The 23,165-nt window shown below is 39.7% G+C and overlaps 1 protein-coding gene across 8 annotated transcripts in view; it reads right to left on the reverse strand.

Moving 5' to 3' along the window:
- PTPRQ (protein tyrosine phosphatase receptor type Q) overlaps positions 1–23,165 on the reverse strand; it is a 203,947-nt gene that overhangs the window by 20,908 nt on the left and 159,874 nt on the right. For 6 of the 8 annotated variants that reach the window (XM_039521013.1, XM_039521014.1, XM_039521015.1 and 3 more), the window contains 10 exons: positions 19,243–19,487; positions 17,663–17,729; positions 16,834–16,992; positions 15,851–16,073; positions 15,244–15,317; positions 12,667–12,766; positions 11,644–11,772; positions 10,294–10,338; positions 2,725–2,751; positions 1,963–2,044 (listed from right to left, as the gene is read on the reverse strand). In XM_039521013.1, the coding sequence (XP_039376947.1) occupies positions 1,963–2,044; positions 2,725–2,751; positions 10,294–10,338; positions 11,644–11,772; positions 12,667–12,766; positions 15,244–15,317; positions 15,851–16,073; positions 16,834–16,992; positions 17,663–17,729; positions 19,243–19,487 (1,151 nt within the window). The remainder of the gene's footprint in view (positions 1–1,962; positions 2,045–2,724; positions 2,752–10,293; positions 10,339–11,643; positions 11,773–12,666; positions 12,767–15,243; positions 15,318–15,850; positions 16,074–16,833; positions 16,993–17,662; positions 17,730–19,242; positions 19,488–23,165) is intronic. The other 2 variants (XM_039521010.1, XM_039521011.1) reach the window with 2 other exon arrangements.

Below are 23,165 nucleotides of genomic sequence, written 5' to 3' on the forward strand. Positions count from 1 at the left end.
CACATAACAATTTTGAGTATGTCTACACTGCACTCTAAGCCTGGGCTCTGGCTCAGATTTGAGCCCAAGCCTGGCTTCTGTCCACACATAAATCAGCCTGACTTGAATTAAGAAGCACTCAGGACCTGGGTCCTAGGACCATACTAGGGAGTGGATCAGAGCCCAAGTCCTGCTGGGACTTGGGTCCAATTCCTGTCATTTTGCAGTGTATTTGAGTCAGGAGATCTGCATGGTTGGCATGGCTGTGAGACTTAGGTCCAGCAACTATAAGCCCAGATTTACAATGCAGTGTGGATGCTGTGGGCTTGAAACACCGATTTCATAAGCCTAGGTCCCACTAACCTGGGTTTACAATGCAGTGCAGACATAGCCTTTGGTTAACTAAGAGTTCAGTTAATAATTTGGTTAAATTAGGTTTTTGCTACATGTATTTGTCTAAGTTTTAAAAAATGCTCATATGACTACTACTTGATAGAACATTACGGTTTATGTTAGATTTTAAGTCATTTCAATGCTGTAACCTTTAACCCTATAATTGTTGTGAAACTTTAATGCCTAAAAGGTAACATTAGAAACTTTCCAGTGATGAACTTTAAAATGTGAACATGTCATTGCTAAGAAAACTTTTCATCTGCTCAGTCATGCATAATATAATTATAATCGCTCCTGTTCTAGTGAAATAACACTTCTATTCCTGAAAAAAAAAAAGCTTCCTCTGCATTACTGCTCAGAAGAATTTTATGGTGCTTTTTTATTATTATTAAATCCAGTCCAATAAGACTTAAGGAGCATAGCCAAAAAGCTGTAGGAAATACCATTAATCTTTTCACACTTTCGTTGTTGTTCCCTGAGAAACTGAAATATTATAATCTAATAGTATAAAAGTCTATTGTTTGATCCTTCATTTTTATAAATCCAAATAGTAAGCAATTCATGACAAATCTATAAATCCAAAATGGTAAAGTCACTGGAGATTGACAAATTATTTTTGTGATGGCAAATAACTGCACGTGTTAGACATGATGATGATAAAGATTCTGAAATAACAAAAAGAGCAGATAAAGTGTAAAAAGTAATTTAAATGTGATAGCCATAAAAGAGAAGTTACTTAAGAAAACAGTGAAAAGTTTAGTTGAGGTTTAAATGTAGTTTTGAAATTGTATATTTATTATATAGATGTCATGTGGGCTTTGAAAACCAATCATTTTTCAACAGGAGTCAGACGACTTGCAGAGTTACTGGCTCAAATGCTGCTGGCCATAGCCACATGAGCAGTTCCAGTCCCACTGAGGCTCTTCATAAGAGCAAGACAAGTAGGATTTGGTCTATTATTTATAAAGAAATCAAAGTGTATGGCCCAGTAATGCTCCCATTGAAGCCAATGACAAAATTCCCATTGACTTTTATGGGAACATGATCGGGCCCTGAACCTTTTACGAAATAAATGTCAGCTATGTATACTGGGCTTTTATTCTTGGAGCAAATGATGTTGTTTAAAGTGGTTACATATATCTGAATGAAACATATCATATCCTGATCTAAGCATAAACATCTGATAAATATTTTTTTTCAAAATTGAACAATATCGTGATATGTAAAGCAAAAAAAAGAAGAAGCTGTAAACCAAATATTCTCAAACTACGTGACTATTGCTACAATTTTTTAGAATTATCACTTTAATGTCACAATCTAGCTGACTACTGAGGCTGGTGTCATGGCAGGAAGGGCTATAGAAGATCATCTTCTGCTGACATACTAGGTGAATAATTCTGTTCAGGTTGCAATGAAGACTGCACAACCTAAATCAGTGTAACATTACTTTCTAAACAATCAACCTAGTAATTGGGTATTGATTATCAAGGCCAGAATCCTTCTGGCCTTGCATGCTTAAAATGGACATGAAATGTGACACATGAAACGACTGGAGGTCTTGCAATGTTGTGACAACTGCTAGTAACATACCGAAAATTCTTCTTGAAACTTTAGGTTGTTGTCTGTGCAAAGTTCTTCAACATGTTGTAGGAAGGATTTCTTGCTTATTGGCCTAGAAGTAAAGACAGGGGTTAGACACATGTGAAAATTGGGTTTTGGTTTGTTTGTTTTTCGTTTAACTGCTAGCTTATCAAAAGAAATTGTTATCCAGTTTAAAAATAACTGATATTTACAGAGATAAAATAACATTATATAAATCACTGACAGTGTGATTATTTGATTTGTTTAGAGCATTTCAAACTAAGAGCATCTTCTCACTCAATTACTCCTCCTGTTCTAGTTTTTAGCTTTAATGTCCTGTTGAGTGGGATTGTTTATTTTAATAAATGTAGCATTCCAATGCAGAGTTTTGATATTAATGAAGTTTGTAAGATTATCATTGTAGTCTAAAGTACAATAATATCTCTTTGTCGCACAGAAAACATTTTATACATTGCAAGGTTTTAGACGTATAAAATATTGCAGTGACCTCATTCTCATAATGACATGGTTTTTAAACCCCAAGGAGTTTAAATATCCCTGTATTACTTCCCAAGCTAAAACACAGACATGCAGGCTTCACCCCAGAGAGAGAGAAAGCATTTCTCCAGTTACCATGCAATTAGTCATGCTTTTATGATTTATACGCAGCTTGGAGTTTTTTCTAATAAACATAGAAAAAGGAACCACACATTCACACTCAACAAACTAGTGAATTGATAGCCATAATATAAAAATCTTTAATCAACTTACTTGATGGATTTTCTATAACTAAGTAACCTGTAACAGAGATTGTGTTAAATGCAGTAAGTCGTGAATCAGAGAATAGAGTGCATTCTGATAAGGCTTTAGATGCAAAATTTAAATAACTAAAGAATCAGAGCAAAACTAATTTCTTCCATGGATTGGGATAATAATGTATTTTAGATGTATTGGATAACTGTGTTATTGAACTCTTACTTTATGTATTTATAAGTATAGCTGATGCAGTTTCAGCCTATTATTCTCTTCAGATCATTTTACCAATGTTCTGTTGTAAAAATGCTCACTGGCCCAAGAAATCCACACATCAGGTACACTGCTTTACTTACATTGGTCATTCCATTGTTTTGCATTAAGGATATAGTATAAAATGAAATGTGTTAATGTCATTCTTTTAGGGGCAAATTCAGAGACTCACTGTCAAGCCCAAGTAGCACAGATGAGCATTTGGGTGATAAAGGAAACTTGCCTCCCAGACCACATAGTGTCTCTGGGGATGCTCAAGAAGGCTACTCAGTGCACAAAGCCCGTTGTAGCTCCAACATAAGAATGGCTGTACCGGGTCAGACCAAAGGTCCATCTAGCCCAGTATCTGTCTACCGACAGTGGCCAATGCCAGGTGCCCCAGAGGGAGTGAACCTAACAGGCAATGATCAAGTGATCTCTCTCTCCTGCCATCCATCTCCATCCTCTGACAAACAGAGGCTAGGGACACCATTCCTTAGCCATCCTGGCTAATAGCCATTTATGGACTTCACCACCATGAACAACATGTGCCCGTCTTTCAAATCTTTGAGTTTTGTGACTATACAGAAGCTAAATGGATAAAGCCAAAAGGTTTTCAAAAACCGGTGACTAGGTTTCTAACTCCGTATTTAAGCTATATAAGTGGCCTAACTTCAATGGGAGTTTCTGAGTGCTCAGCAAATTTGAAAATCAGGCTACATATTTAGACTCCAAAGGCTGATCGTACAGGGGTATTTCATATTGAGGTACACTGAAGGATCAGGGCCTAAATGTTCTATTTTCTTCTACATAGGTTCTGATACTGCGCTTATCACCGTAGTATGTGAGCACCTTCCATTTAGGGCCCTAATTTCAAGGTACTCAGATTTGCAAATCTTGCCTAAAAATCTCTAGCAATTCAAATTCAAATTGAAAAATGTTGGTTCTTCAAAAATTTACACCTTTAACATTTTTCTCTTTAAAATTGCATATGCTTGGAAATTAAACTAATTAAAATGTATTTAACATATTTACCTCTGGAATGCTTTAAGTCGTGTAAATAATCATATGGCTTTCCTTTAATCATCTTATTAAGAATTTGTTTTTAAGAAGCTGTACTTTAACATTTTTTAGAAAATCGCTGTCTCCTATCCTTTGTAATAAATATATTTTAGAAAAAGAGAAATGGAAATATGAATGAGAAACAAAAACAATATTAAAACAATTACAGAGCCATATACTATTAAAATATCTGCATAACACTAGAGAAGTTAATGTCTAGGCTACACTATATGTGCACTGGCAACATATTTTGTGTTGATATGGTCATTTTTTCAAAACAATGTAAACTGGCTAGTGCGACCAAATTACAGGAAATCTGTATCCAAAATAAGGCTTACAAAGAACTTGATTCTGTCCCATTGAAGTTAAAGGGAAATTTGGAACTGACTTCAGTAGGAGTAGGATTACACCCAAAGTGCCCAACCAGGACTGTTAAGGCAGAGGTACAAATCCAGAATGGGCTGAAAAAGGGAGTGAAGAATGATAAAGCATTGACACCTTTTGCATGACCACAGAACTTCCCTGTGGAGTCTGTTCACAAGTTTCACTAGGTACTTATTGTATTCTGGTCTTACTCTATGGCCAAGCCTGCATTTACTTGGCACACAAACCTTGGCAGCTTCACAGAACTAAAGTTTTTTCAAGGAGAGACTAATCTTAAATAATTACGCCAATGTATTGGGCACAGATGTGCTAGCCTTTGAACATCAGGCATTCCTCTCTCTTTATAATTTTATTGGACAAAATTCTTAGCAGATTCTGCAAAAAATGCTGCTTGCTCTTCCTTTATATTTGAATTCCCCGTCTTCCCCAATGGAATAAAAGTCATGTCCCAATCAACATCCCAATAATTGCTGAGATTCTGTTGTCTTCACTCCCCTGAAACTGCTTGTGTTTAGTAACTTACTGCACTGGTAGTTCTGTCATTTGGGAATTGACATTCAATTTACACATCACATGAGCATCCAGAATATGACACTTAGTGCCTTTGTGGTCAAGATATAGTGAACCCTACAGCCAAGAACACTGAGACAGGACCATCACCAACATCCTTTGCACTCTCATTGGCAGTGCAACAAGGGAAGTCAAGCACTGAATAGGCATGGAGACAAAATGTGCGTCCTTCTAGCTCATGTATGTGTTGCTAACCAGAAGATTTCTATGTTCAGTTCTGGTCATCTGGCACCTTTCACAAGTACTAAATGTTTTTTAAGTAGTTGGGCTAATTGGGTGCCTAAAGTTTGACACTTACCTCCATAATTAGACACCTACATGAAGGGTCTGATTTTCAGAAGTACTAAGCTTTCACAGCTTCCTACAGAGCTAGTGGGGGGATACAGAGGGGCTCAGCACCTGTGAAAATCAGGCTATTTAGTACCCATATGTGGATTTTGATGCGTGATCTGAGGCTTTTGAAACCTTGTTGTATAAGGAGCTTTACAATGAGTGAACTGTGCCATGATGAGTGTTCTCATCCAAAATAGCTCAATGGAGTTTTGCATAGCACAATGATGCTTGGTTGCAAACTTTCAGGGGTTTAAAAATGCAGCTTATTTTTCTCAATATTTCTAAAATTTAACATTGTGATAAGAGGTAACAGTTTTATCTTCTTACAGTATTTTTTAATGTACAAATACTAGTCTGCCAACAGTGCAGCTTCACTCACTTTCCAGTCTTCTGTATGTAACATCATGATGCAAATATCATCAGACCATGAAAAGTACAACTCAGACTGTAAAGTGACAACTTCTCCTATTTCAACAAGATAATTTAACATTTCCATTTAAAGGGGGGAAGTAAAGCATTCTCTACACTCAGATTTTTGAGTTGCTTTAAATCAGATTTTCTTTTTAAACAGTGTATTGTTTCACATATGGGAGTTTTTGAAGTCTATCAAAAATCTGACTCCCACTCAGATTACTTCTGATTTGTGTTGGCAATGGTAACTGAAGACCATATAGTCACACAGACTCAGCTTTCTCTCTGGGTCAATCAGCTGAAATCTATAGGGAATTAAAACTTTGTCCAAATGGAAAACCACAGAAATTAATATGTAGACTAAAGGCTTAACTCATAAGCACCATTGACACTTGCTAGGAATAACTGAGGAACTAATTTTAACAAGTTAATTGAGACCTACATAGGGCTTAACCCTTCATGAGTGATCAAGGGCGATGGGGAGAGGATACCAGGCTCATTCCCTTCAACTGCACAGTGGCCAGGCAACATCTTGGTCCTTGGTACACTAAACTGAGGGAATGTAGCACTGACAGTTGCACTAGAACCTCTATAGGGGGCATGCAGGGGCAATGATAGAACCCTGCCCTCTTCCCCTCAACCCCATCCACAGAAGAGCTGGGCTGGCATGGGGAAAGGGAAAGTGTGCCCCATACCTTTTAAAGGGTATGACAGATGCTGCTGTTGTATGCATGTCCCCCGCATCACAAAGTATTGTATCTGCCTCAGGCACAATGCACCCAGGAGCTGCTGCTAATATGAAGCCCCTCCTGTCTTATGCACACATCACTACAGACAGGAACTTAAAACCATAACCTACTCCTGTCAATCTAAACTGTCTGGGTAAATGTCAGCCAGGTACTTTGTGAGTGGAGAAATGGCCTTTTGTTGCATATTTGTAGTGCCTAGATCAGTGGTCCCCAACCTTTTCGTCTGGCAGGTGCCAGACGAAGGACCGTGGCGGCGGTGGAGCATCCGCCAAATTTCTGCGGCATTTTGGCGGCAACGCCTCTCAATGACATTGCTTGTCGGCGGCAAGCGGCGTCATCGAGAGGCGTCACCGCCGAAATGCCGCAGAAATTCGGTGGCATTTCAGCGGATGCTTGACCGCCGGACAGGATGCGGGCGCATTTAGATGCCCCCACGGGCGCACCGTGTTGGGGACCCCTGGCCTAGATCATTCTGTGTGAGATGTGTGCCAATGTCAGTTGTGGCAGGGTGGCTGCCACACATAAGGTAGCTATCATATGAGGCATTGTTGGGTAGAACATCCTTTGAATGTGCAATGTTCATACAATACTTTCAGTGGATGCCTCAGCAGATCTCATAGCCCTGATGCTCACACTCATCTTACATATGGTTTGCATGGACGGTGGGTGCAGTTAAAATATTTTGTTTTTAATCTTTTTACTGGTAGATAAACAAGATTTTATTAGTTTAAGTAGGTAATCGCTACACGTATAATGGAGAATACTGCCAGAACCAGTAATATTGTATCTACTGGTCAACAAATAAAAGAATTATTTGTAGGCCAGATTCTCTGTTCCTGTGCAGAAATGGAGGAGTAAGGATGGGACAATGGTGGCTTTAAGCTACCCCTGGATCTGCTCTATTCTTGACTGTGCCTCATGGGTACTATAATTTACTCTCAGTTGTAACAGCCCCTCAGGGTCCTTCTGCAACCAAGAATAGTTACAGCACAATATTCTCAGGCCATGTCCTCTCCTTTCCTCAGAAAATGCTTGGCACACCTCTATGCCAGGAGGTGCAAGGGATGGTAGTATTCCCTAAGGCCCATTTTCAGCAGGTTTACAGCCCCTTTACATCACAGACATATGAAGGGACTGTAATAGAAGAGAGAATCTGTCCCTTTAACTGGACTGTAGATCATGACAGTGCTGATTCTGAGAAAATGCTGCATGGTCTGTGTGACAAATTGTAAATGCCATCTTGTTTGTGAAAGCCATTTTGTTCCTTGGGCTCCTCCTGAGAAGCTGGTACAGATAACTTGAACACCATCAACTCTAAATGTCGCTCCACTACAAAATCCATCCACAAGAACAATGAACTCTCTACACAGGAGTTTGGATGGGAGCTGGGGTGGAGTTTCTCAGCCAGGATAAATGACCAAAAGGGTCAGAGATTATATTTAAGTAGGACTTCAAGTGCTTCCAAGAGTAAAATGCCTGTGGTTATGAAATTCCTTTGCTAAGTCTGCATTCCTTGCTTGCCTGCCATGTTGTCCCTGAAGGGGTTAATCAAGAAGTTCAAAGCACCCACAATAAAGTGGAACACTGAGGGAGTGTGTATAAGCAACTGGGGGCTCAGGAGGACTGGGACACTCGTTTTGGGGTCTAAGGCAGCTGGAGTAGAGAGTCCCACTGCCCAAGTAGGGTGTCAGACACAGGGTCTGCTCCTGAGAGACCCAGAGCTATGAACCCATGGGGTTTAAAAGCACATAGGATCTGGAGGTTGGCTCCGCTCACAGCAGATTGGTATCCATCCAGATAAGTGGACTGGGCCAGGTTGTGAGAGGCTGTAATAAACAGGAATTGATATAATCACAGGTATACATGTGCTTGGTGAATCCATTCCATATTTCTACCTAGATAGATGGGCTGGATTTGATTTAAACAATCCTTGATCTGTTCAGTTCTTGCCTGTCTCATATCACCTAAGGGGATTAACATGTCTCCACTACTCTCTCATGTTAGTATATTAGGAATTATTCCCTTCCAGCATGTTTCAAGAATCTGGCACATATGTATCAGGTATTAGTGTGTCTGCGCTAGAGCTAGTCAGGAACTTTTCTGAGGCAACTTGTTTTGCTGAAAAATGCTTATTCGTCTAAACCTAAACTGTTTGTTGAAAAGGGTTGAGGTTTTTTTGTTTGTTATTTGTTTGAAACAACTTTGTTATGAAATGTAACTTAATTAATATTAAAATGTTTTTGAAAAGGCTGAAAATAAAATGAAATACTTTGATCGGCCAAAACCAATTTTTTTTTCAGTTTGTTGGTTCACAAATTTTTTTGAGATTTTGACTTTTTGGCCCAATTCTGGCTGGGAAAAAGTTTTGAAATCTTGGAAATTTTCACAAGATGGGAAAACCACATCCCACCCTGTCCTACTTATTATGTGGACCTGTTCTGCATGTTCTTGACAATCTGAGCCAAATAATCTTCTATGCTAAGATTTGCTGGGCATAGGAGAATGGGTGGGTATGTGGGAAGGTTTTTAGGGTTACAGCTCTCTGATTCTGTGGGCCAACTTATGCCACCCCAGCTCCAAATGATGTATGGTAAACCAGCTGACAACTGGCAGGGCACTGTGTTGTGCAACACACCCCTACACAGAAATGTCGGGGAGGGAAGAGTGGGGATAGGTGGTTGATGCAGGAACTGCTGTACATCAACTAAAATTGCCCCCATGGTGAGGGAATACTTAGCTAGCCAGTTACAGAACACTGTTTTCAGTGCTTCACATGATATAGGATAAGCAGGAAATGATACATATGGACAGATTCCTTCCCCAAACAGGCTCATTTATGCTGCTTAGATGGCGCAAATGATCTAGAATCTGGCAGTAACTTGCTAAGTATTCCCTCACTATTTGAAAAGCTATGGCTAGGCAATTGACTCTGTGCATGTGATAATTCAACCAACTCAGGACAGTGAGGAAGTGCAGAAATAGGAAGTAGTAACCATATTTTGAATGCACAATTCATTTGTGATGGTCTCAGTGTAATCATCATCATGTAGCTAACATGACACCTTTACATTCCATATCACTCTTAATATATCAGATCCAGAAAGTGAAAGTGCTTCAAAATAAAGTAATTGGTAGGGTAACTAAAACTGCGGAATTACTGCTCAGTAAAGTCCTTGCTGTTCATAAATCACTTAACAAACTGCACATAAATATGAAATATTACAATTTTGTAGCCTAACCTGCACAGTTTGATGTTGTATAAATCCAAACTGGCCATAATTTAGACAGAACAGTGGTAAAGTGGAATCCTCCCATGCAACATGGGATTTGACCCCCTGGAATTTTTGTTGAGATCTTAATGGGATGCTTTCTGGTAGCATGGACAATACAACAGCTGAAGGGAAACAAAAGGATTTCTCCTGAATATGCAAATTCTAACTCTCGAAGAAAAGTGTAAGGCCCAGTTTTGAACTCCAATTGCTATATGCACTCTAATTGTGCTGTCTACTTTTTGCATGCCTGCTGCGGTGAGCCTGACATAACTTCTGTTAAAAATTGTTCTCCTTTGTTTTAAAATAGTTGCAGAATTATAGTGTCTTAACATTAATCACTGAGATCAAAGATGACATGTTGACAAATACAATCATTTGTCATTAGCATTACCATATAATAATATATGTTGCTAATACTAATTTCATCTTTATTACCAAGAACACACTTTGGAAAATTATTTACTTTGGACAAAGATCAACAAAGTATAGTAGCACACAAGTTACACAACATTATGGAAATCACACCAGGTCTCTTCAACAGTTCAATAACTTACTGGATGACAAATATCTCCTTGCGTCTAAAGAAAAATGAGGAGTATCTGGAAGTAAAATCCATTAATAATTTAGTACACAAACAAAAATGATACTGTTCTATTTTGCTAGCAATTTTCAAATGTATACGCTGTAGGAAACTTCTCAAATTAATGGACAGGGACATTTATCTGGTTTACAGCTACAAAGGTGCAAAGGGTTGTGTCTGTCTGTTGAATGTGAACATCTCCATTACTGTTAATGGGTATTAGACTATATTATCTAAACAAAATGTGGCAAAATGTCCACACAGGATGCATTGCATTCATTTGCACCAGAGGATTCTCGGTATGTTTGACCATGTGCTGTAACTGGCCACTCTTGAATGCATACATTTGATCAGCTTTACAATGCAATAATCCTTTTTTGCACCATATATATAGCCATAAAACATTCAAAACAAACAGGTCAACAGCTACAGGCTTTCATCTTCAAGCTACCCATAGTCTGCAATAGTAGAGTGCTTAACTCCTAGGGCAAGGTAATCCTAGGCTTCCAATCTTTAAGGAGATTTCTGTCACAGTGCTTCCCATTCTATGTGCTGTGTGACAGAGTAGGGAAAATACAGCCATGTCAATAATATTTATCCATCATTTTGCTAATTCAGTCATAGCCCACTGTTCAGAATTTTCATGATATCTATCTGTGGAATAATGTAGCAATTTCTGACTACCAAAAGGAACACGGTACAGCTTCCCTTCCAAACAATGCATGGGGCAAGAGTCTCTGTCACTGTGAAAACCCAGGAAATCTGGCCAGCTGAGTGCCCTAGGGCTACCACATGCTTCTCCAGAGCCTGGGTGTATGGGTGTGGCCAGAGTGTTTTCATGTTCCAGAGAAACTCAGCTGCAAAATAGGTCCCCTTGTGCTAAAACATTTTCTAAATGTCAATTAAACAATGACTGTGTTGTTACTGATTGAGCTGAAAAAGACACGGTTTAAGGGTTTGGATCTTTTGGGATGTTTATAAGTTTGCAATCCACAGAAAACAGTGAGCCATCAAAATACTGAACAATTTCCCATGTTTAAAAAATTGCAGCTCCTTTTGCCAGCAGAATTAAAGGATGATTTGCACTTAGAGCTTTATCTTATTGTAGCTTAGATCTTTATCTTATTATAAAAGATGTGAAGATTAAATAATATTCTACACGCTAGTCAGAAGTGTCTGGAGGATGGAGGGCACCCTTTGAAAGAGGATCTTAGTGACCTGTGTAAATAAGAACACCACAAACACTTCCAAACAAGCAAAGGTCAGAATGGGGTCATGGCTACAGATCCTTTGGACTACTGCTTTGCCTAAGGAGTATGCTTACCGAGTAAATCTCTCATCCTTCAGTTCCAGGTCTGCCACTGTGATCAACTGATCCAGCTTGAATTTAGTGTCAATAATTTCTGCATCCCGTGGGGAGTAGGTGCCTCCCTCTTTTTGCTTTTGTCGGATTCTAAACCAAAGATCATAACAAAGTTGAGAGTGAATGAAAAAGAATATTCAAATGATTTATTAATTACACATGAATTAGCAGGATAGAAGGATAGATTCAGCCTTTCATAGAACTAGGAGTAGAGAAGCTCTAGAAAAACGATGATACTTCCAGTTTTCATTTTGTAATGAGCATAGCAAAACCAGTAACATTTTACCCATCTCTTTGAACATTTTCGTCAACATGCATTTTAGCCCCATTTTACTGGCAAAATTCTGACAATGGAGAAAGTTTGCCCCAGAAATTATTACTACTTGGACCTGATTTTCCTCTCATTTTCACTAGTGTAAACCAGAAGTAATTCAACTGAATACAATGGAGTTATTCTAGTGTAAAACATATGTGAAAAGGGAATCAAGCTCTTATACTTAACTCCTTTGTAAACTCTTGACCTCCATTTCTTATTTTCCTTCAATGCTGTAGTGAATTAGCAGCGGCAGCATAACACCTATGGCTAGTGAGCGAATGAATGTCATTCATGCAGCAGTTTGCCTCCTTCTTCAACTAGGCATCTATGCATGCTATAGGTTACCTCACCTAGCATCAGATTTTTGATTTCTCAAATACAGGTGTAATTCCAGACTAGCTCCATTCAATCAATGGAGCTACTCTGGAATTTCACCAGTGTCACCGAGAACAGATTTTGACTGGCTGACTTCAAATCAAGCTGCTCACCCTCTGAAGTGGATGATAGTAAGTTTCTATATGATAAAAAATGGTATTAAAATGCAATTTAAGATATCAGGCTGGTTACATATGGTTCTATGTATAGGATTTATTTCTTCTATATGTAAAGACATATTTGCATACAGATTAAAAATAATGTGTAGTATTGTATATACAAAGAAGTCTTACCTTGCAAAAGCATAGATTGCCACCACAAGAAGAATTATGGAAAGTATACACAAAGTAACTGCAAGTATTATTTCTACAGCTCTTTCTGACAGTCCCTCACCTGCAACAGAAAGTGGGCAATACTGGGATTGAATATTTGAAGAACAAATATCTGAAGACTGGATTGTCCTTTGACTACTTTTGCAAAAAAAATGGAAACAATCTGCAAAACCCTGTACAGTGGTGAACCTCTTGGGTCAAAAGGGTATCAGGTCCCATACCAAAGTTTTGGAACAGTAATATAAAATCTGTTTTGTTTCTGGCATTTGCTTATTTATATCACTAATAAAAATACTGTAAAGCAGTAATACTAAACCTTTGGTTCTCTAGCCACATATGCAGTTGTTCACAGATACTCTTTGAGTTTGTCTGCACTAGACTTTACCTCAAGCTAATTGATTGTTAATTAACTTGAGATAATTAATACCTTTGTAAAGGCTAGTGTAGACACTACCAGCATTGGCTGAACCCTCAGGTAAACTACAAATATGAGTAGCCTGGAACAAATGATTGGGGAATGTCCAGAGTAGAGCTGTGTGAATAACAGATTTTTTTGGCTCACTGGCCAGACTGAAAAATAAAAAAAAAAATAAAAAATATTTCAGATCAATGAAATTTGTTCAAAATTTTCAGTGAACCAAAAACTCAGGAAAAAATTGTTCTGTTGAAACTGAAAGAAATGTTTTGTTTCATTTTCAATTGTTTAAATAAAATTGAAGAACATTTTGAAAGGAAAAGTTTTTTTGAAGTAAAAAATTCTAAATGATTTAATTCAGAAATGTTGAAATGAAACATTTCAATTAAAAAAACCTGACAATTAATTTCCAACTTTGACACAAATTCACAAAACGTTAACCGTTGATCCACAGCTGCATTTTTCATCAAAAAAATGTTTTGGCAAAAAATTCCACGCAGCTCTAGTCCAAACTAGCTTTCACAAAGATGTTGACTATCTTGAGTTAGTTGACAATCAATTAATTCAAAGTAAAAAAAAATAAATAAAAAAAAATCTGGTCAAGACAAACCCATACAGAGTTGCTAAGTAAATGAATTAGAGTTGCCAGAATCCTGTCTTGCTCTTCCACAACCCTCTGACAGAGGAGAAACTTTCTTCCTCCTAGCAGCCAGGAAGAGGTTTGGAGCGGGGGAGAGGATGTGGAGGTGGGGTGGCGGTGAGAGAGGGACAAAATGGAATCATAGCAACAAATCACATTGTGTTGCAAAATGGTTTTGATCTGTTGTCACATCAATACATAATGATACCGATTCACAAAGAGGCAATAGGATAATGCAAATGTCACATTGTGATTGTGTCATCTCTCTGTGGCCTTGACGTCTCTATGAAAAAGTGTTTTTGCTTTGTTTTGTTTTTACCAAGCATAAACTAACACATGGTAACAAACATGTTAAAGATCTGGTGTGGACAAGGCAGTTTGTAGTTTTCACACGTGTTAGCACAGGGGTTCTCAAACTGGGGGTCGGGACCCCTTGGGGGTCACGAGGTTATAACATGGAGGGTCACAAGCTGTCAGCCTCCACCCCAAACCCCGCTTTGCATCCAGAATTTATAATGGTGTTAAATATATTAAAAAATGTTTTTAATTTATAAGAGGGGTCGCACTCAGAGGCTTGCTATTTAAAAAGGGTCACCAAAGTTTGAGAATCACTGTGAGTTAGCAGGTGGAGGTAAACCCTAGGATCCCCCCAATTGTTTACTGCCACTGCTAACAGGTGAAAACTACAGACTGCCTTGTTCACACTAAGATTTTACCACAATGGTCACCACGTGTTAGCTAAAACATAGTAACCCCCCCTCACCTTTTTTCCTAGTGTGGATGCATCCTTTGTGGCATAGCTATGACTAATAACTCCCAAACTCTTTCAGATTAGAATAGTGGTATTCACAAAATGGTTGAGAGGAGAATATACACTAAAATCTATTGTGCAGTTTTGTGTAAGTGAGGCACTCCTGCTAAAAACTAATTATTATGCCTGCTTGATCTGGCCAGGCAAGAGCCAGCTGGGATGCCATCATTCCTGTGGAACCTTGGCACAAGGTAGTATTGGCACTGGAAAAGAGATCAGGAAACCCTAGGATTTGGAGAATTTACAGTGCTGTTTTTTCTGATTTCATATCATAGTAAGGGCAACCAGGTCTTGTCCAATTGTGGCACATGCCAGAGGAGCAAGTGGTGCAATTTTTAATAGTGCAAGTACAGTAGGGACTACAATTAACTACAGTATTTGCCTGTAAGGCATTTCATTCTGTGCTTGCCTGGATGGTTTCTTTAAGCCATTCAGGGGGTTTCTGGTACACAGGTATCTAGAAGGGGAAGGGAAGGGTTGCAATTGACTCCTTTCATACTGCCCTATCATGCTGGCCCTTCAGGGTATTTGCTTCAATGACTTTGAATGTCAGAGATTTCTAAGGCAGAAAGCAGCATTTGTAGTTGCTTATTTTTTTTTTTTTTTTTGAGCATTCAGGTTCAGGGAAATAGACCATTCAGGTCGGACACTATTAAATTAAATTCTCCTTACCTAAAGTTTTGACAGGGTCAGAATAGTCTGAATCTGTAAACTGGCCTTTAACATTCGTTGCTCTGAATTTAAATCTGTAAAATAATTAAGTAAAGTCACGAATCAGATATTTACATACACGTTTTAAAATCATTCATTCAGTGAAGAACTAGTAATTATTCTTAATTTTGGGGGAAAATTACATGCAATCAGTATACACCATATAATTTAAGAATCCTAATGTCAGCATGTTAAAAGTATACTGTAGATGCATGAAATGGATAGTATTTATCTTGCACTTAGACTTGCTGAATTCAGGAAGAACAATCTTATGTTACTAAAACAAAAAAAAACTACCTGTCAGTTCTCTCACATTTACAGTCCAGTAAAAAAAAAAAAAAAATTAAGTATATGAAGATTTAAAAGCACTTCATACAGAAAGTCCCATTGTGCCTATGGTTTCTTGTGAAGTCTTGTGAAATCACTTTAGACCTCGCCTTTTCTTAAATGGGCTTTAAAAATATATTACCTTTGCATTTTGTCTGATTGTCACTCATATAAATGCATATTTTTGTTTAAACATTTTTATTGCTCAAACATTGACATAGAACTTGAATCGTATGCTTACAAGTACTGCTTTCTTGGTTTTAGGGGGCCGTTGCAGATTTTATCTTCACTCCCAGGTATCATGCATGTAGTATCAGCACCTATAACATACATATCTTCTTTGCCACTCAGTCCTTCATTTCCTTCTGTACAGGGTGGGTTTGGAAAGCCTTCATTTGTAAAATATGGCCTGGGTTTTTTGAAGTAGGCATCATACCACTTAGTAACATTTCCATCATGCTGAACTATTGTCAGAAGAAATTAATTATAAATCATTTCAATCCTAAATAGATTGCAGTTAAAGAAGGTAAACCAGTGGTTCTATTTTCAGAAGTGCTTAGCACCCAATAGCTCCCACTTAAACACCTCAATAAGTGACCATTTTTCAAAAGTATGAATGGTATACACTAGTCCCATGGGACTACTCATATGAGCAAATTTCATCAGCAAAAGTTCATCAGTTCAGAATCTGACCCGTACTGCACAAAATAAATTTACATGACTCATTCCTGCAGTAAAATAGAAATATTATCATGGCTGCATTCTTCTAACAGCAACAAAATGGCTACAGAAGGAAAAACTGCTAAATGGAACTTTCAGCTATTTTAATTTCAGAGATACTGCATGAGTTATGTGTAAAAGGAAATCATGAACAAAGAAAACAGATAAACCCTGAAAAAGATAATGAAAAATAGTGTATGGGTGACTTCAACCACCAACAGCACTATTTGTCAGCTGAAAAGGGTGAATGCCTTGGGCAGGTTCCCTGAATCTAGTCTACAGCACACAGATAATGCTTCACCTTTGGAGCAAGGAATGGTGGCACAGAGGTATCACATGAATGACTCCTGAGAGTATTACAATTGCTGCAGCAACTGGTCAAATGTCTCCCAACATTAATTCTGCATCACCCAATAAAGGCAATAAGGGAACAGAGTAATACGTCAAATTCAAGAAACTAAAAGGTAAGAACAATTAGCAAAAGAACATCATAGCTTTCTCTACCTCCTGCTTCTGCAACAAGAACTTGTATCTTCTTGATAGGTCCATGATCATCATTATAGTAGCATACTGGCATTCTGATAGTAATGGTTGTAGCAGTAACAAGTAGTGTCCCACTAGTATCAAAAACTGGTGTTGGTTTCTTATTAGGTCTTGGTGGTTCTGTTTTTAAACAAAGACAAGCCAAAATGTTTTGCTTTCTAATTTATTAATTAAAATCACTTAGTTCAAGCATGGAATCCTCTTATTTGGGACATTTTGGTGGACAGCCTAATGTCCTAATTAAGGCCTCAATCCTGCAATGGGGTCCTTGAGAGGGTGAGAGTCTGCCCTCACAGATTTCCCCCTTTGCAGGATCAGAGTCCAAGTGACTGGTTTGACAAAGAAAGAACACTATTAAAAAAAAAATCGGAGCCTCAGTTTTTCTATCTGCAAAATGGGGACAATGATTTTATTTGCTTCGCATGGATGTGGTAAGGTATAAGTACATATGGTTCTATAGTCTATTTCTAAATGTCATGGTGAGACATAACAAAATATTTGTGAAATGGTAAATTCTGATAACCTTTTCCACATTGAGTAGCACTACTGTTTTATTGGTGCTAATTATGGTGTATGGTACAATTCAATATCAGCAAGGTCCTATATAAGTACCAAATACCATTAATCTGTAGCAGAGGCAGGAATAGAACTCAGGCATTCACGGCTCTCAGCCTAATGCTCATTCTTCTAGGCAATGGACAGGAGGGACACACATATATATGCACAAATTTACAGTAATTTCTTTAAAGCTTATAGGGATCTCAGCAAAAAAGCACTTTATTATGCATACCTTTAATATCCATAGTTATTTTTAGTTGGATTTTTGGCCCTGCACCAGCACCATTTATTGCATACACCTTAAAAAGAAATGAACACTTTATTTTATTGAACATTTGTGTTAAACTTAAATCAGCAAAAGCTAAATACACCTCTACCTTGATATAACGCTGTCCTCGGGAGCCAAAAAATCTTACCGTGTTACAAGTGAAACCGCGTTATATCGAACTTGCTTTGATCCGCCGGAGCGCACAGCCCCGCCCCCACCTGGAGCACTGCTTTACTGCATTATATCCAAATTCGTGTTATATTGGGTCGCGTTATATTGAGATAGAGGTGAATATACTTTTTAAAGGAATAATGAATCCTGCAATTTTATATATACATAACATGACAAGACTGAAGGGTTTCAGTGATAACATAAACTTTGAGATTGTCATTCATGTTTTTCATGTGGCCAGAATGCAAGATTGAACTAGACCTTAATTTATGTATATATGGAGCAATATTATTTAAAATATGTATTAAAATTTCCCTACTTATTTATCTCTAGCTCCATTCCCTTGTACTCTTGGGAACACACTATTACACTAACATGTCTCTCTACCTCTAACTCATTCCCTGACTCTCTTTAAATCCAAATTCAAGACTTATCTCATTTTCCTAGCCTTCCATGAAATCCTATTCCCTGAGCCTCTTAGTTTCTCTCCTGTAACATGGTCTTTATATCCCTCTTGACACCTGTCCCTCTGCATATATAGATGCTACCTGTATGATAAATTATGATTGAAATAATTCTATCTGCGTGTAAAGCTTGAAAGCACTCGTGAAGCATTTTGTAGTACTTTTGTATGAAAGACAATATACAAAAATAAATTGGATACTATTATCTGATTCAGTGGACCAAATTCTGCCTTCAGTTATACCTGAGAGTCTCTGGATTTACACCAGTGCAACTGAAAGAAGAATTTGGCCCAATTTGTTTATTCTTCCAACCTCCTTTGATATTGGCAAAACCAGAAATGGAATAGATTTGCACTTAAAAAAAAAATTCCAGAGAGACTCTCTCTAGTACCTTCCTAGGTCATTCTTTGTGCCATTCACTCCACTCATCTCTAAAATCCTAAGGAAAACAACATTTCAGTCCCTGGTATAACATAGTTAAAACAAAGGAGGTGGAGAAACAAATCCAACCTCCGAACAATTATTTCCAGAAGGATTTTTATTCTTATTTCTCCTCCCCTTCTGTCCTAATCCCTGATTGCTTTAATGGTGGGACTACATGCAGTAATCAAGATTCAATACAAAAACAATACAAAACAGAAGAAGACCTTGGGGATCAAAAGACAGAACAAAATTTTGTAGTTGAAAGTGATGTGCCAAAGACTGGCCTGGTGACCTAGGATTTATTCCTACAAGGTACTAGCTGCCACCAGTGAGATGCTAAGTGTCAGTTACTACTGATTTTCCCCATACACTTTATACCCTTGGTTACAATGCCAGGGAACAAAACCATATTCTGGGCTTAGGCCTGCACTCCTTAATTAGGCAAATCTGTTGACATCAAAGACAGAAAATTGTATTAAACCTTACAATGACATTATACGTATGTCCTCCTTTTAGCCCCTCTATCACTGCAGTGACCGATTTATTTGTTTTGTCAATGACACTTAGATTATGAATCTGGACAACAGCAGGGTCATCTTCTTTGTAAATCATGGCTTGATATACTTGAATATTTCCATTTGATTCAGATGGTGGCACAAACGTCACTTGGAATTTTGTTACTTCATCTAGTATCTTCTGAAATGTTACGTTGCTAGGTGGGTCTTTAGGCACTAAAGGAAATATTTCAGAAATTCACTTTGAATTGGAATTTATTACTGTTATTATTTATTTATAGATTAAAATACAGAAAGGTTTCAGAAAAAAATAATCTTTTGGACACCAGGATTATATCACTGCTATTTAATTTGTTTAATTAAAAACTATTATCCCAACCACTAAGTGCCTGTGCAAATATTATAATATTAATCTCACAAATAGCAAACATAATGATTAGAAGCCCACCATAATTAGCATCAGATCATAAGTAACCAGCCTCATCTCTAAATCCACTGCTTCCTGGAAAGCCCCATGGAAAGCATCAGCCTTGAAGTATGCTCTGAATGTAACAAATCCTTTTTTTGTTAGACCAGGGGGAGACGTGTCAGAGTTGGGGATCCCTTTCTAAAAACACTCTGCCAGCATCAACCACCCTCACTACTTTTAAACAAGGGGACTGTTATATCAAGAGCCTCTGCTGCTCACAGCTGACACAGCATTACCCAAGGAGAGGAGCAGTCTTTCCTTTAACTGATGCCCAAACATACAGTACATAGGCCATGTCTACACTACAAAGTTAAGCTGACTTTATGTAAGTCGACATTGAGCCTCTGATTTAAGCAAGTCGATCTTGTGTGTCCACACTACACTCGTGTCGGAAGAGTGCATCCTCACTAGCAGGGCTTGCACGGAGCACTGTACTGTGGGTAGCTATCCCACAGTGCATGTAGCTGAGTGGAATTTTGGGTTGGGCTTGCAATGCCTTATGGGACAAAACATCGGTGCGGATGGTTATGGGAACATGGTATTAGCCTTCCATGATGCACTTACCTCCCTCCCTCTGTCCCTCTTTTCCTGAAAGCAACAGCAAACAAACCAAGCCTTTTTTGTGCTTTTTTTCGTAAGCCTGGGTCACCCGCGTGGATGCCATGGCAAGATAAGCAAGGACCTCGCTCAGCTGCACACTGTTGTTATGAGCATTACAAACACCTCACGCCTTATCCTGCAGTATTTACACAGCTGATACAGGAGCCGCCATGTGAAACAATGTGATACCATGCTAGCAGCCCTGCTGGAAGTCATAGAGCGGAGCATTTTGCAGTTGCTGGTGACAGTCACGCATCACCTTGACACAACTGAGTGCCATTTCTGGGCCTGGGAAACAAGCACTGACTGGTGGCATCATTATGCAGCAGTGGCTGCAGAACTAGAATGCGTAAAGCCACTTTCCAGTAACTGTGTGAAAAGCTTTCCCCACCCCTGAAGTGCAGCAATACTAAAATTAGAGCTGCTCTGACAGTGGAGAAGCAAGTGGCGATAGCTCTGTGGAAGCTTGCAATGCCAGACTGTTACCAGTCAGTGGGGCATCAATTTGGAGTGGGTAAATCTGTTGTAATCCAAGTTTACAGGGCCATTAACAGATTTCTGCTAAGAAGGATAGTGACTCTGGGCAACATGCAGGACATAGTGGATGGTTTTGCTGCGATGGGGTTCCCTAACTGCGGTGGGGCGATAGACGGAACGCATATCCCTATCTTGGCACCAGACCACCTTGCCAAAGAGTATATAAACCAAAAGGGATACTTCTAAATGATGTTGCAAGTGCTGGTGGATCACAGGAGCCATTTCACCGACATCAACGTGGGCTGGTTGGGAAAGTTGCATGCATCTTTAGGAACACAGTCTGTTCAGAAAGCTGCAAGCAGGGATTTTCTTTCCAGACTGCAAAATAACCATTGGTGATGTTGAAATGCCAATCGTGATCCTGGGAGACCCAGCCTACCCCTTGCTCCCATGGCTCATGAAGCCATACACAGGCAGCCTGGACAGCAGTAAGGACCCGTTCAACCATAGGCTGAGCAAGTGGAGAATGGTGGTGGAATGTGCCTTTGGACGTTTAAAAGGTCGCTGGCACAGTTTGCTTACTAGGTTAGACCTCAGTGAAAGCAAAATCCCCATTGTTGTTGCTGCCTGCTGTGTGCTCCATAATATCTGTGAAACAAAGGGAGAAAAGTTTTCTCTGGGGTGGAGGGGTTGAGGCAGATCACCTTGCAGCCAATTTTGAGCAGCCAGACACCAGGGCAATAAGAAGAGCACATTGAGGGGCTCTGCATCTCCGTGAGGCTTTCAAAACCAGTTTCAGCAATGAGCCAGAGTAATATGACACTTATCTGTGGTGTTCCTTACCAAACTGTCCCCTCCCTTGCATTTTCTCCCCTGTAAACTCCACCCCCACCAACCACCATGTGTTGAATGAATAAAGAGCCTTTTCTCCTCAATCCATTAAATTTTATTATGCACACAAATACAGAGACAGCAAAGAAAAGTAAGATAACCTAGGGCAAAAGGCCTGATAACACTGTGGGGGGAGAAACAAGGACAGCTTGCTTACATATGCACTGCAGTAACAAATCAAAGGTGCGGGAATGGGCGCCTTCTGGTCCTTGTACCCTCCCCTGGTGTGGAGTGCAAGGGATACCGAACCCCCGCCTCATAGGACGTTTAGGGGAGGAGGATGTAGAACTGGATGATGATGGCAGCAGGTTCAGCATAGGCTGCAGAGGGACTAGCATTCAGCTACCTTTCTTGAACCTCAACCAGACGCCTCAACATGTCTGATTGCTCCTTCATACCTGCAGAATCTCTTCCTGCATGGCGCACACTTGTTCCCTGCATGTTCTCCTGTCCTCCCTGTCCTTGTCCAGGTTCTCGGACAGTATAATCCTCCATGCTCTGAGCTCCATCTTGTCACTCTCGCAGGCATGCATTAAGTAATTGAACATGTCCTCCCGAGTCTTCTTTTTCCGCCTTCTAATCTGGGAAAGTCTCTGTCCCAGTGCATAGATGGTAGGGTGAGATGAAACCAGATGAGAGGGAGAAAATATCAGGACACATTGCGGGGGGAGGGTCCGCCAGCGGAGAAAAAAAAAAGCCGAGTGCTGCCGGTGGAGCAAAATATCAGGTCAAACACCTAAATATCGGGACGGTCCCTAATAGATGCTGACTCCATGGGTGCTCTGGGGCTGGAGCACCCACGGGGAAAAAATGGTGGGTGCTGAGCACCCACTAGTAGCTCCTCTATCAGCTCCCTCGATGCTCCCCAGTGTTTGCCGCTGGCCGCCCACTGGCAGGCCCCACTGAGCAGCACCTCCTCCTCTCTCCCCACACCTCCTGCCCACCGCAATCAGCTGTTTCGTGGTATGCAGGAGGCTTTGGGAGGGAGAGGGAGGAGCGAGGACATGGTGGTCTGCGGGGGGAGGGGACGGAGCAGGGACAGGAAGAGGCAGGGCGGAGGTGGAGCAGGGGTGGTAAGAGGTGGGAAGGCATGGCCTTGGAGGAAGGGGTGACGTGAGGGCGGGGTCTGGGGCAGAGCCATGAGTCAAGCACCCCCTGGCACATTAGAAAGTCGGCACCTGTGTCCCGGTGTGGAGGATGCGCTGACAGACAAGGTTTCGGCTGAAAGGAATGCAAAGCACAAGGGTAACATTGACAGTCCATACATTGTTTCTGGTGCAAGGTTAATTTTTTACGTAAAAAAGTCAGCCCTCAATACACTTCACTGCAAGCCAGAACGTAATCGCTTGATATTGCAAGGGTCGGTTTGCTGCTGCAGCCCTGGTGAGTAAGGCCACGAGGTATGGAACGAGGGGTCTTATGCTGCTGCTTTTGTGAAGACATCCTTGGGATCACAG

This window comes from Mauremys reevesii, linkage group 1 (assembly GCF_016161935.1).
Source record: "Mauremys reevesii isolate NIE-2019 linkage group 1, ASM1616193v1, whole genome shotgun sequence".
Classification (NCBI taxonomy): Eukaryota; Metazoa; Chordata; order Testudines; family Geoemydidae; genus Mauremys; species Mauremys reevesii.